This window comes from Thamnophis sirtalis, unplaced genomic scaffold (assembly GCF_051295495.1).
Source record: "Thamnophis sirtalis isolate CommonGarterSnake01/CBP01778 unplaced genomic scaffold, rThaSir2_p1.2 scaffold_5, whole genome shotgun sequence".
NCBI classification, from domain to species: domain Eukaryota; kingdom Metazoa; phylum Chordata; class Lepidosauria; order Squamata; family Natricidae; genus Thamnophis; species Thamnophis sirtalis.
Genome location: NW_028261385.1, coordinates 16,636,802 through 16,651,410, shown reverse-complemented (window position 1 = coordinate 16,651,410; position 14,609 = coordinate 16,636,802). Strand labels below are relative to the sequence as shown.

The 14,609-nt window shown below is 41.2% G+C and overlaps 1 protein-coding gene across 3 annotated transcripts in view; it reads left to right on the top strand.

Moving 5' to 3' along the window:
- Positions 1–14,609, top strand: part of TXNL1 (thioredoxin like 1) — a 33,743-nt gene that overhangs the window by 6,447 nt on the left and 12,687 nt on the right. For all 3 annotated transcript variants that reach the window (XM_087715342.1, XM_087715343.1, XM_087715344.1), the window contains exons 2-3: positions 8,701–8,797; positions 10,312–10,485. In XM_087715342.1, coding sequence (XP_087571468.1) covers positions 8,701–8,797; positions 10,312–10,485 — 271 coding nt within the window. The remainder of the gene's footprint in view (positions 1–8,700; positions 8,798–10,311; positions 10,486–14,609) is intronic.

Below are 14,609 nucleotides of genomic sequence, written 5' to 3'. Positions count from 1 at the left end.
GAACTACCAATGAATGTTTTGGCCGCAATTCAGTTGAACTTAGAGATAACTTTTTAACTTGTTTGATTAATAATCTCTGCTGTCATCATTTAAAAGTGTAGCGTTGAATGCTGGCTGAAAGCATTTTGGAAAAGATTCGGATACATTCGTGTTGGAGGAAATTGTGCTGATGGATTTTGGCCACAGCAACTCAGTAAATTTCTGTTTGGATGGTGGGTTCTTTGAAAAACAGTTGCTGAAAATAAGCAGAGGGTAAGGGGCTAGTAACGTTACTGCATTTTTTGTGTGGCCTGCCTAAGAAACTCGATAGCTCCTTCTTTAAATTTCATGGATGAATGGCAAGATATGGCCAGCACAAGTTAAAATGCAATTGGCTGCTGTTGGATACAGAATCATAGACTAGGAGTTGATAATTTGGTTTCTGACAAGTGTTTTTGATGAAATGCCCAGAATTTTAAAACATTGGCTGTGTGGTTGGATTTTAGAGAAAACATCTGGAAGGCACCTGCCTGTTCCTTGACTCTAATCAAGCAGAAGTTTTATAGTCCTTCATTTGATAGTGTGGAGCATAGCACAATGATAGAAAACATGATTTGTATAAAGGTGAGCTGCATAAAGGAGCTCTATACAGTCCCCTTAATTTTTCATAAGACTTTTTAAAAATCTTGTTTTCTTCTAAGCCTATTTACTTTTCTGATTTCAGGCATAACTTGTGACTAATGGTCACAGCTTCAAATAGGTCTATCTGTCTTTCTGTCATGTTCTTGATGCCATGACATATAGGTAGTCCTTGATTTGCAACTGCAATTGCGTCCAGGTTTTTGGTTTAAATTGAGGCACCTACATGACCGGACCCAAGTTTATGATCGTTTTTACAGCGGATATGAAGTGAATAAGATAGTTGTAAGTGTGAATCATGTTGTTGCTAAGCAGATTACTCAGTTGTAAGTGTAAACCCATTCTCTCAAATGGGTGGTTCTCTCCCCCCCCCCCCCCGGAAAACAGACTTATTTATTAAATGTTGCAAATCGCAGGATTCTACCCCCGTCGTAAAAATGAGCTGGTTGCCTAAAATGGGGTCATATGTCAGGGAAGGGGAGCCAACCTTTTATGATGGACAGAAGTGCATTATGGGCCATAAAGTATCCTTGGGAGTCCTCCTGGACCCACAGCTGACTTTTGAACACCATCTGTCAGCTGTGACCAGGGGGGCATTTGCCCAGGTTCGCCTGGTGCACCAGTTGCGCCCCTACCTGAACCAGGAGGCTCTCACAACAGTCACTCGTGCCCTTGTGACCTCTAGGCTGGAGTACTGCAATGTGCTCTACATGGGGCTGCCCTTGAAGAGTATTCGGCGACTTCAGCTAGTCCAGAATGCGGCCGCGCGAGCGATTGTGGGTGCACCTCACTTCACCCACATAACACCTATCCTCCGCGAGCTGCACTGGCTACCGGTCGATCTCTGGGTACGCTTCAAGGTGCTACTTGTCACCTACAAAGCCCTTCATGGTAGTGGATCTGGGTACTTGAGAGACTGCCTACTGCCAATTACCTCCACCCGACCAATTAGATCCCATAGATTAGGCCTCCTCCGAGTCCCATCTGCCAGTCAATGTCGACTGGCAACTACACGGAGGAGAGCCTTCTCGGTGGCAGCTCCGACCCTATGGAACGATCTCCCTGTGGAGATTCGTACCCTCACCACCCTCCAGACCTTCCGCACAGCCCTTAAAATCTGGCTATCCCGTCAGGCCTGGGATTAAAGACTGTAACCCACCCGAATGGTATGAATGTTGTGCTTTTAATGATGTACTGTCTTATGTGTTAATTGTTTGTTTCCCTCCCTTTTCGAGTTGTAAGCCGCCCTGAGTCCCCCCAGGGAAAAGGGCGGCATATAAATAAATTACTCAATACTCAATACTTTCTGAGGCTGTTGTAACGCTGAACTGCGTTAAGCAGCCTATCAAGTGGGGGACTATCTGTATGTTCAATTTCACAATAGGCTTTTAGAATGTGCAGTTACTCAAGGAACTGAATTGTGATTCAGCTTCTATAAGGGAAAGGAAAATTTGAGGACACCTACATAGAAACATGTGCTGGGACATAGAGAAGCTAAGACAGAAAGAACCTTACAAAATTGAAGGAATAAGAAGGAAAGGCCAGAGGCCCAAGAAGTGAAGAAAGAACAATTAATTGCATACTACTGTAGGTGTCAACCCTGAAGCTGACCTATTGCCATACTGGAGCCGAGGGAGAGGGGATTAGAGATAGCTGCGGTTGTGTAGCCAAAATAAAATACTTTCTCCAAGAACATTCTTAAATCTGGACCGTGAAAGGAGAAGTAGGTAACCAGACAACCAGACAGTATCTTCATTGGACCATATGACTGACTGATTGCGGTTAAGGGAAAAACTATTACTTTTAATTAGGTGAAACCGCAGGAACCTTCAGAGTCTGTTTTCACCAGATCTGTGCCAATATGATATTTTCAATAAAGCTATTATTTGTGGAATTCACCTGCCTCGGAGTTTTGCTTGCTATCGAACTATTACTTGCAACCATGAAACTAGGCAGATACAGCTAGTCCTTGATTTACGCCCACAATTGAGCCCAAAATTTCTGTTGCTAAGTGAGACATTTGTTAAGCCCCATGTTATGACCTTTCTTGCCACAGTTGTTAAGTGAATCAGCTGCTATCGATAAGTTAGTAACCCGGTTGTTAAGTGAATCTGGCTTCCCCATTTGCTTGTCAGAAGGTCGCAAAAGGTGGTCACATGGCTTTGGGACACAGCAATGGTCATAAGTATGAGCCAGTTGCCAAGCATCTGAATTTTGGTCGCATGATCATGGGGATGTTACAAAGCTTGCAACTGTGAAAAATGGTCCTAGATCACTTTTTTAGTGTCGTCGTAACTTTGGACAGTCATTAAATGAACTGTTGTAAGTCGAGGACTACCTGTACTTTGTATTAAGCAAGTGAAGGAAAGAGGAGGGGGGTGTCAATGCCCATTTCAAACTATGCAGGAAAGAAAATATGAATCCTAGGAAGTGCGTCAAGAGACTCATTGACTAGCGGAAAGGTTCATAATATGAAATAATCTTGGGATATGAAGAAAACGAAAACTAAAGCCAAGTGATGGGTCTAATTTTTTTGTATCAAGTGATAAAGTATAGTTTATAAATCTTCACTGTTGTCACGGCTCCTTCACTTAATAACCAAGAAAGAAACCACTCAATTCCATTTTGCAGAATTAAGAGTACTTTTACTGATTATAAGTAATTAGAAGCTAAGCAAAGCTGGATCTGAGCAAAAGGCGCGAAAGCATGATCAATACATCAATACACGATTCATTCCCCTTCCCTTGGTACCCCAGTCCATAGTCCAATCATATATCTCCACAGCTGTCAGGTGGGAGACATCTTCAAAAATCATCATCAGGTTGGTATGCCGGACAGTTGGCCTTGGCGGGAAACTCCCCTCCTTCCACATGTGCAAACGAATGGTGAGAACAACTCCCAATTAACAGTCCTCCTGCACAGATTATTTCCTTCACCCAATTACCATGCCCTCCCTCCCCGTTTCAATGGCAGCCGAAAAGCAAGCAGCAAAACAGAGGCTGACATCTGTAGTGTTACACAGACTGAATCAATGAAGTTAAAGAAGTTTAAGAGGTATAACTAGGGCAGGGGTCAGCAACCCTAAAAACTCAAAGAGCCATAAAGGTCCTAACTGGAAGCCCCCCATTCAATTCTGCGGCCGACCAGAAGTCCAGTTTCCCCACCATAGCGTGGTGTCCTTTTTCTTCTTCCCGTCCTAACCAAAAGCCCTATCAATTGTGGAGCTGAGCGGAAACCCCCCCTCCTTGCCATAGAGTCCCCTCCTGGCGCGCCCTGCTCCACCCTCAAAAAACCAGAAACTCCTCTCAAAAGTGTGGTGTCAACTAGAAGAGAGTCCAAATAAATGAGCCAAAACACTATACTGTAATTGTTCAGTTATTTATTGAGGAAAGTGACCATTACCTCTTTGAGTAGAGATGCTACGATGGTCATAAGTCATTTTTTTCAGTGCCATTGTAACATTGAACGGTCGCTAAACAAATATTTGTAAATCAAGTATTCTTTATTCATTTCAGTGTGAGCCATTTCTGAAGGCACACGAGATGTTGCCCTGTCAGCTCCAACGTGCATGCGCATGCTGGCCAGCTGATTTTCTGCCTTGATTTTTTGCCCCCCTGGAAGCTTCAGGGAAAGACCGCCCAACCGGAAGTTTGGGAATGGAAGCCTCCTAGAAAGCCTCTGACGCCTGGGGGGGGGGTGAAAAATGAACCCACCAGTAGGAAAATGGGCCATTTCTGGCCTCTGGAGAATCTCCGGGGAGGGGGGGAGACCATTTTTGCCTTCCCCAGGCTTCTAGAAAGCCTCTGGAGCCTGGGAAGGGCAAAAAACGGATCTACCGGGCCCACTGGAAGTCGGAAAATGAACCGTTTCCAGCCTCCAGAGGGCCTCTAGGGAGGCGGGGAAAGCCGTTTTCGCCTTCCCCAGGCTCCAAGGAAGTCATGCATGCATGCGCGAGGCAGTGGGTGGGGGGTCACGCAAGCATGCACAGGGGTCACAGTGCAGGTGGGGGCATTAAATTATGGGGGTGGGCACGCGAGCGCGCATGAGCTTTTGGCACCCAAGGCAAAAAAGGTTTGTCATTACTTGGTTATAGGCTTTGAACTATTCTGTTATAGACCAGACAATGAGGAATTGCAGTAGGAAGAGATAATTGGTGCATCTGAAGGGTTGACTTTTCTTGTGGTCTGTTGAAGAGTAGAGACTAGACTTGTCAAATTTGCTGTTCTGCATTATTTGGAGTGAGAAACTACTCCCTATTCTGCAGTAGAACTGTATTTAAAACCTATCTTTGTTTTTGTGTTTTGGTACCTTTGTGCACTATGCAGATTGTATTAGTTTAAAATCTAATACATTTTTTCTTCATTTTTTTCTTTAGTTAACTTGTTCAAATATAGGTGGCCCTCGTCTTACAATCACCATCGAGCCCAAAATTTGTCTTATTAAGTGAGACATTTGTTAAGTGATTTTTACCCCGTCTTATGACCTTTCTTGCCTCATTTGTTAAGTGAATCCCTGAAGTTGTTAACTTAGTAACCCTGTTGTTAAGTGAATCTGGCTTCCACATTGATTTTGGTTGTCAGAAGGTCACAAAAGGTGATCATGTGACCTTGGGACACAGCAATGGTCATAGGTATGAACCAGTTGCCAAACTGGTTCTCAGTTTTGAATACTTGATCGTGGGGATGCTGGAAATGGTCATAAAAATGGTCATAATTCACTTTTTTCAGTGCCGTTGTAACTTTGAACAATCACTGAATGAACTGTTGTAAGTTGAGGAATATCTGTGCTGACTGTAAATGACTAAATACATCATCATTATTGAACTAGGCATACAACTTAGCATTGTTTCCTTTTTAAATGATTGTTCTTAACTGAAATTTGTCATCTTATTTTTCACTGTTAGTTTCATTCTGATAAAAATAAGTAAATAGATATACATATGAGCCAGCCATGTGCAGCAGCTGCCAAAAAAGCCAACACAGTTCTAAGCTGCATAAACAGAGGGATAGAATCAAGATCACCTGAAGTGCTAATACCACTTTATAATGCCTTGGAAAGGCCACACTTGGAATACCACATTCAGTTTTGGTCACCACGATGTACAAAAGATGTGGAGACTCTAGAAAGAGTGCAGAGAAGAGCAACAAAGATGATTAGTGGACTGGAGACTAAAACATATGAAGAACGGTTGCAGGAACTAAGTATGTTTAGTTCAATGAAAAGAAGGACTAGGGGAGACATGATAGCAGTATTCCAATATCTCAGAGGCTGCCACAAAGAAGAGGGAGTCAAGCTATTCTCCAAAGCACCTGAGGGCAGGACAAGAAGCAATGGGTGGAAACTAATCAAGGAGAGAAGCAACCTAGAACTAAGGAGAAATTTTCTGACAGTTAGAACAATTAATCAGTGGAACAGAAGTTGCCTCCAGAAGTTATGAATGCCCCAACACTGGAAGTCTTTAAGAAGATGTTGGATAGCCATTTGTCTGAAATGGTATAGGGTTTCCTGCCTAGGCAGGGGGTTGGACTAGAAGACCTCCAAGGTCCCTTCCAACTCTGCTATTGTATTATTGTATTATACAGGGGGTCCTCTACTTAACGACAACAATTGTACACAACATTTCTGTTGTATGCATGGCAGATGTTAAAGTGTCTTTTGCCCCATTTTACAACCCTTTTTTCTACCATGTGATGTAAATTACTGCAGTTGTTAAGTGTTGTGACCTTCCCAGATGGCTTCCCCAGTTGACTTGGCTTACCAGAAGCCTGCTGGGAAGGTTACAAATGCAGGACAGTGCAACTGTCATGAGTACATGCCAGTTTACAAACACTCAGACTTTGATCATGTGATCATGGGGATACTGCAACGGTCATAAGTGTGAAAACTGATCATAAATCTCTTTTTTTAAGTGCTGTGATAACTTTGAATAGTCACTAAATGAATGGCTGTAAGTCAAGGACTACCTTTATTGCAATTTGTTATCGTAGTTTGCTTTCGTGGATTTGTTTTTTGAAAGTCATAGAATGAGGTCAAAAGAGTGGTGCAGTGGCCTAAAGGTGAAGCTCTCGCCTCACTATCAGGAGGCTGTGAGTTCAATCCTAGGTAGCGGCAGATATTTCTCTCTCTGGATACAATGAATAATTATCTACTGCGAACTCTCTATTGGTGACAGGAAGGGCATCTGGCCAGTAAACACTGCTCCATTCAGTTGACCCTTACTGCATCCCGAAGTAAGGGATTACGGACGGGATCATTAACAGACAAAAAGGATAGAATGAAGTCTGTCAATAAGTTGTGAAATATTTATGAATGTGGGATATCCTTTTCAACTTTTAGTTGCCTATTCTCTCAGTTTGTTTGAAATGTTCTTTAAACATTGCCCCAGAGAACAGTGGTGGGATTCAGCCAGTTCGCACCTATTCGGGAGAACCGGTTGTTAACTTTCTAAGCAGTTCGAAGAACCGATTGTTGGAAGAAATCTCACACACACACACACACACACACACACACACACACTTTACAGGGCTAATCCTGTAAGGAAGGCAGGAAGGAAACGTTCTGTTGCTGTTTCTAGCCTAATCTTTATTGCCCTGCTTACCGAAACAGCCTCTCCGGTTAGCCCTTATTACACTGTAACATCTAAGGGGAAGCGCCCATCGACGTGAGTGGTGTTGAGTTGGTCACGCCCACCCAGTCACATGACTACCGAGCCACGCCTACCCAGCTGGTCATTAGGGCAGAGAACCGGTTGTTAAATTATTTGAATCCCAGCACTGCTGAGATATATTTCTAAAAATTGAGAAAGATTATTTATGGGATTATAGTGAAACAGAATTTAATTCAGGGGCTGAATCTTACCCAAAAAAAAAAAAAGATAAGTGTTTAAAGTGTTAGGGGCATTTAACACAGGAGCACAAGTATAAAATGATGGCAAATGATGATTGTGAATGATTCTCAGGTGAGAGGGAAGTCATTCCAAAGGAGTAAAAGACAGTGAAGTATAGATAGCTTGCATTGAAGAAAGAGAATGAAGATAACCCCTCCTTGTTGTTTCCCAGAGTATATGTTTTATGGTTCAGATTCCTTTTTTAGAATGTCTAGCAAAAATGAAGGAAGGAGGGAGGGAAGGAAGGAGAGTAGGAGAGAAGAAACGAGGGAAGGAAAGAGGGAGGGAGGGAAGAAGAAGTAGGACCGTTGTAAGATAAGATGGATCTATGGGATGGTAAGAAAGCAATCTTCAAGTATATTGTCAACTGTAGGAAAAAATTGTTATAAATACATATTATTAATAACAGTTATGAGATCATATAATTGTGAATGTATATATGAAATTGATAAAATATTTTTTTTTTAAAAAAAAATGAAGTGTTTAGCAGAGGATTGAATTGGCTGGCTCAGGAATTCTGGGAGTTAATGTCCACAGGTCGTAAAAGGGGACATCAACTCCAGGGTGGATTTGTTTTAAATCACAATTTAAATCACCAGTAAAAAGGCTTGATTTAAATCAACTCCATTTAAGTCATAATTTTTAACGAGCAACTGTCATCTCTGTCCCCCAGCGGCTCCTCCTCTGACCCGCTGTTGACTCACCGACAGTCACAATATTGCACAATATACAGCCTCATGCTACATAATTAAGTTCCATTTTATGTCGAATAAACTAAATTGTTAATGTATCTTAAATAGAAAACTATCTTTAGATAGATTTACTCCAAAAGTATTTTATTAAAATATTTTTTAAAAAAATGAAAAAAATCCAATTTAAATTTTTAAAAAATCTGTTTTTTTTTAATCATCAATTTTTATTCACCCTGATCAACTATAATAAAATGGTAGTCAGAGAAGGTATATTCTATTTTTCTTCTCAACTGAGCTTGGTGATGGCCTCTATATATTTTTTCAGCTTTATACACATTATGGAGGACATGTGAAGAAATCTTTTTTCCAGTACCAATCTTCATCGTCATTTATTCTTTGTTCCAGTTTGTATTATCAACTTGAATCTCTAGGCTGATTGTAGCTACCTAAATGACAAATAGTGTTGTTCAGTTGTGTATTTTCCTTTTTTTTTTTTCCTGGCAGATGTGGTCCTTGTTTGAGGGTAGCTCCTGTTTTCAATGCTCTGAGCAATAAATATCCCCAAGCAACATTTTTGGAAGTTGATGTACATCAGTGCCAGGTATGTAATGCTATGTATGTATATTTGGCTGATTATGAATGAACAACTGTCACAGATTTAGAAATGGCAAATAAATTTCATTTAGGAACCCACTGACTTCAATAAACATAATTACCATAATGGAAGACTATAGATTTGTATATCAAGAAGTCAATCATGGCTTATTATTGATAAAACACTTAAAACTATATTAACTATTGATTTGTCCATGTTTTCTTCGGTAAAATTTCTACGATAAATTGTCTTAACTCATCCTTGCTGCCACAATAGGCTTGCAAGCACCTGTTCTTTTTCTACTTATACTATGCATTGAATATCAGCCTAAGGAAGAATTTGAAAATGTTGTCTTTGCTTTAGCTACGTCATTAACTGTGGTGTGGAATCTCTTAGTTATGTTTAAATAGGCCAGCTTGACAAAACCTAGTTAAGGGTAATTGGTTAATCACATTTAAGAAGCACAACAGTTTGCAGTCAGAAATTAATGTATTCGGTCTTTTAACTTCTGTAGTAGAGTACTGTGCTCAAATAATGGAATTATATTCCAGAAAGAAGCAATTTCCTTATATGGGTATTGCAACCACAACATTTTGCTAGTGATACTTAACCACCCCACCTTTCTGTTGATGGGGACCATCAACAGATGGTGGTAGCATGTGCACAGGACAAGTTAGGCAAGTCTCTCCATGTGGAGAAGATGATCCTGTTAAGTTTTTTTTTAGGAACCCTGGTGGCACAACGGTTAAAATGCAGTATTGCAGGCTAACTCTGCCCACTGCAAGGAGTTTGATCCTGACTGGCTGAAGGTTGACTCAACCCTTCCATACTTCCAAGGTTGCTAATTGATGGTCGCAATATGCTGACATTTATAAACTGCTCAGACTGTTGTAAAGCAACATGGAGCGGTATATAAATCTAACAGCTATTGCTAAGTTCCTGTGTCAGGCCCTATTGGGCTTTACAGGTTACAGTCAGCACTTTGAACTGTATCTGGAAACATGGGAAGTAATTGGTAACCAGTGCAGCAAATGTGAGATAAGTGCTATAAGAAGCCACTTTGGTCTAGTGCTTAAGCACCATGCTAGAAACCAGAAGACTGTGAGTTCTAGTTCCACCATATGCATGAGAGTTGGTTGGGTAACCTTGGGCCAATCTCTCTCTCTCTCTCAGCTTGTTTTCTGGGGAAAATAAGAGGAAGGAAGAGCATCAGATATCTTTACCATCTTGCAACGTATATTTAAAAAAAGCACACTTTGACTTCCTAATGCGCCAGCCAGTTTATTTTGTACCAATTACTGTTTCCAAGTGCTCTTCAAAGTCGGTCCTTGTAGAGCACATTGTACTCAACCAAGAGAGTAATAAGTGTGCAAATGAGTGCCTCCCGCTGCAGGTAGGGTCACAATTGGTACACTAGCTGCAGCTGAGCCAAGCTGCCCACCCACCCCCCCTCCTCCAGCCTCCAGCTGCCTTTTAAAATGTTTCTATGCCGTGCTAATTACTGGTTTTCTCAATGTTAGGGGACAGCTGCCACTAACAATATATCAGCAACCCCGACATTTCTTTTCTTCCGGAACAAAGTGCGAATTGATCAGTATCAAGGTGCGGATGCGGTGGGATTAGAAGATAAAATCAAACAGCATCTAGAAAACGATCCTGGAATCAATGAGGATGCCGATATTCCAAAGGGATACGTATGTGCATCTTATTTCAACATTATTGTAATCGGCTAATATGGTACACTACATAACAAGAATGTTTCTTCGGGGTGCAATGTTTGTGCATAAACGAGTTGTTTTTTCCAGTTTCAGAGGTTGCCGAGGTTTTTCTCTCCATTGCTAAAAACAGTTTCAGAATATTAGAACATTTTTCAAAGTGGTCTCCAATCTCAGTCACAAATACAGTTTGTGTGTGTCTAAATCGGGTGCCGATTTAGAGCCAAGGTGGTGCAGTGGTTAAATGCAGCACTGCAGGCTACTGCTAGATCAGCAGTTCAGCGGTTCAAATCTCACCGGCTCAGGGTTGACTCAGCCTTCCATCCTTCCGAGGTGGGTAAAATGAGGACCCGGATTGTTGGGGGCAATATGCTGACTCTCTGTAAACCGCTTAGAGAGGGCTGAAAGCCCTATGAAGCGGTATATAAGTCTACTGCTATTGCTATTGCCAAACTGGCGGCCCACGGGCCAGATGTGTTATGCACAGGCCATGCCCACACCAGCTCCGCGAAGGTGGAAAATGTCACATGACAGCCACATGATGCCTCGAATTTGACAGCCGTGGTCTGTCTGTCTGTCTGTCTGTCTGTCTGTCTGTCTGTCTATCTATCTATCTGTCTATCTATCTATCTATCTATCTATCTATCTATCTATCTATTAATCTCATCTCTTATGAGCCATGGTGGTACAATGGTTAGAATGCAGTACTGCAGACTACTTCTGGTGACTGCAAACTACCTGCAATTTGGCAGTTCAAATCTCACCAGGCTCAAGGTTGACTCAGCCTTCCATCTTTCCGGTGGGGTTTGGATAAAATGAGGACCCAAATTGTTGTAAAAACCACTTAGAAATGCTGTAAAGCACTGTAAAGCGGTATATGTCTTAAGTGCTATTGCTATCTCTTCCCATCAGTCCATCTCTCTATCTAAAGCCCTGATCTCTGTGCCATTCTTCGGTAGTTATTTCTTTCAGTGATTTTCTCTGAATATACAACCTTTGTTTTTATGGCCTGCAAGACTGATGGGTAATAATCCCATTTTATTGGGAGTTTGGATCTATTGAAATTCTTGTGAAAGATTCATTCACCCTAAAATCTGTTTGGTAGCCTTAACCCTTAAATATTTACAGGGTTAGATTGTTCTTTTTTGGAGAGGTTATTTTTTGTTGAAACTGGGGCACGGTCCACTTGAAGTATCTTGCTTGGGCAGGCCTCCTGAAAGCAGTTAGCACTCCCTTTTTAATCCTGTTGAAAATCCAGAAAGGAATTTATTTCTAGAGGAGTATCTCTTTTGAGAATGTGGTTCTTTTTGAGGTACCTAATTCAGTATCTTTTGCTGTTATTATGATTTGTAGTAGTTACAAATGATAGTGGAAGAAGTTTAAAGTTTACACCAACTCAGGTTGAATGGAAATATTATTTATTTATCAAGTTTATATGCTGCTCGTCTCACAATACGAAGTAAGCAGACGAATGTGGCAGTGGAAATCAGCAACCTGTTTTTTTTATAATTCTTGACATTAAAACTGTCAGAATATGCACTGTATACACACGCACGGACACACACACACCTACATATGTAGTATTAGGCAAATACCAGGCAATCAATCAGTCTTCAGAGCCAAGGTGGCGCAGTGGTTAAATGCAGCACTGCAGGCTACTGCTAGATCAGCAGTTCAGCGGTTCAAATCTCACTGGCTCAGGGTTGACTCAGTCTTCCATCCTTCCGAGGTGGGTAAAATGAGGACCCAGATTGTTGGGGGCAATATGCTGACTCTCTGTAAACCGCTTAGAGAGGGCTGAAAGTCCTATGAAGCGGTATATAAGTCTACTGCTATTGCTATTCAACTATAACAGGGAGGCATACCCAGAGAACTAGGACACGAGGAGAGACGCCCACCTATCCCCAGGGCCTCTCCTATATAGACAGTCTCTTAAAGTGATAACCCTGCTGACCCATTCTCATTGCATCATCTCAGTTTACAGCCTTACAGCAGCTGGTCAGCTGTTACGTCATCACTACCTTAACAAAAACTATTGAATAGCAAAATTTAAAATAATGTAGAAGCAAAGCCATATAGAATACAGGTAGTCCTCAAGTTGTGACCACAATTGAGCTCAAAATCTATGTTGCGAAATGAGAAAATTGTGAAGTGAGTTTTGCCCCATTTTACAACTCTTCTCGCCACATTTGTTAAGTGAATCACTGCAGCTGTTAAATTAGTCACAGGGATTCTTAAGTGAATCTGGTTTCCCCATTGGCTTTGCTCGCCAGAAGGTCGCCAAGGGAGAATCACATGACCCCGGGACACTGTAACCGTCATAAATGTGAGTCAGTTGTCAGGCATCCGGATGTAAATCATCATGGCCGTAGAGACACTGCAATGGCCATAAGTGTGAAAAAACGGTACTAAGTTACTTTTTGTCAGTGCCGTTGTAACGTCAGCCACTAAACAAGCTATTGTAAGTCAAAGACTACCTTTGCTATAGAAACAAAGCATGAGCCAGAATCCTCATTGGGATTCTTGATTTTATCTAGTTTGCTTTTTTTTAAAAAGAGTTTTAATATCAAGGGACGTTTGAAAGCTACATCATGCTTTCCCTCCAAGTGCCAGTTGTCTGAAGTGGGACAGCTCTTTCCCTCATTCAGCTGCAGACATCATAACCACATTGAAGTGAGCAATGCTGAAATGCGTGCTTTATTTTTATAAACAGCGTTCCGACCGTTCAGGATACATTACTATAAACTGAACAGATGGTGGCTTAACCAAACTCTTATTCATAAAAGAATGGAAGGGATATGACTACCACATAAATCTCCTGAAGGAAATTCCCTGGAGAAGGTTGACTATCCTTACAACAGAAGAAGAGGGAAATTTCTTTTTTTTTGGTATATAAGTAGTTCTCGACTTACAATCATTCCTTTAGTGACTGAATTGCATTAATGCAATATCGGGTTTTCAATTTCAATTCTATAGCATGTGAAGGATGTGTTTTTGTGTTATTTTTTTAAATAGTTATAATGTACACTGAAGATGGGATTTAATTTCATTGTACGATGTGCAATGATAATAAAGTAAACTAAGATATTTTTCGGAGTATAAGACATACCAGAGTATAATATGCACCAAGATTTTGAAGAGGCAGTTTTTTATTTAAAAAAAAGTTTTTGTACTCTGCAGACCTCCCAAAAACGGCCCATTTTTTGCGAAAACAGGCCTGGTTTTTTTTTCCCAAAAAAAAGTGATGCATTGCCTTTAGGAGGCTTTTAGAGTGCACCTGGGGTTTGAGTGGGCAAGAACTAGCAAAAAACGGCCCATTTTCTGGTCATTTCTGCCCTCCCCAGCCCCCAGGAGCCCTCTGAAAGCCGCCTATATGCTATGCATGGCCATTTTTGCAAAGGGGGCGGGATTTAGGGAGGCCAAAAATGCTGTATTCAGTGTGTAAGACACACCCAGATTTTCACCTTTTTTGAGGGAAAAATGTGTGTCTTATACTCCGAAAAATACGGTAAACTAAACTTCGAAGTTACAATGAAACTTGAAAAAGTTTCACACTTAACAATTGTTGCAGCATCTCCATGGTCGCATGGTCAAAATGCAGCTGCCTGGCAACTGGCATGTACGTACTTACGACTTACGACGTTGCAGTGTCCCAGGGTCATGATAACCTTTTGCAATCTTCTGACAAGCAAAGTCAGTAGAGAAGCAAGATTCATTTAACAACCGATATTACTTACTTAACTGCAGTGATTCACTTATCAAGTGTGGCAAGAGAGGTCATAAATGAGACAAAGCCCCTTTAACAACTGCTTAATAACCAAATATTGGGCTCAATTGTGTTTGTAAGTCAAGGGCTACCTATGATCTGGTGTTTGGCTTGTCCGGAAGAGAGCAAATCTGAATTCTGTACAAAGTACCATATTTTTTGGAGTATAACGCAGTGGAGTATAAGACGCACCAAGATTTTGAAAAGGCAAATTTAAAAAAAAAAGTTTTTGCACTCTGCAGACATCCCAAAAATGGCCCCGTTTTTGGGGAAAATTGGCCTATTTTTTAATCAAAAAAAGGGCATGAATAGCCTTTAGGAGGGGGAGGGGAACAAA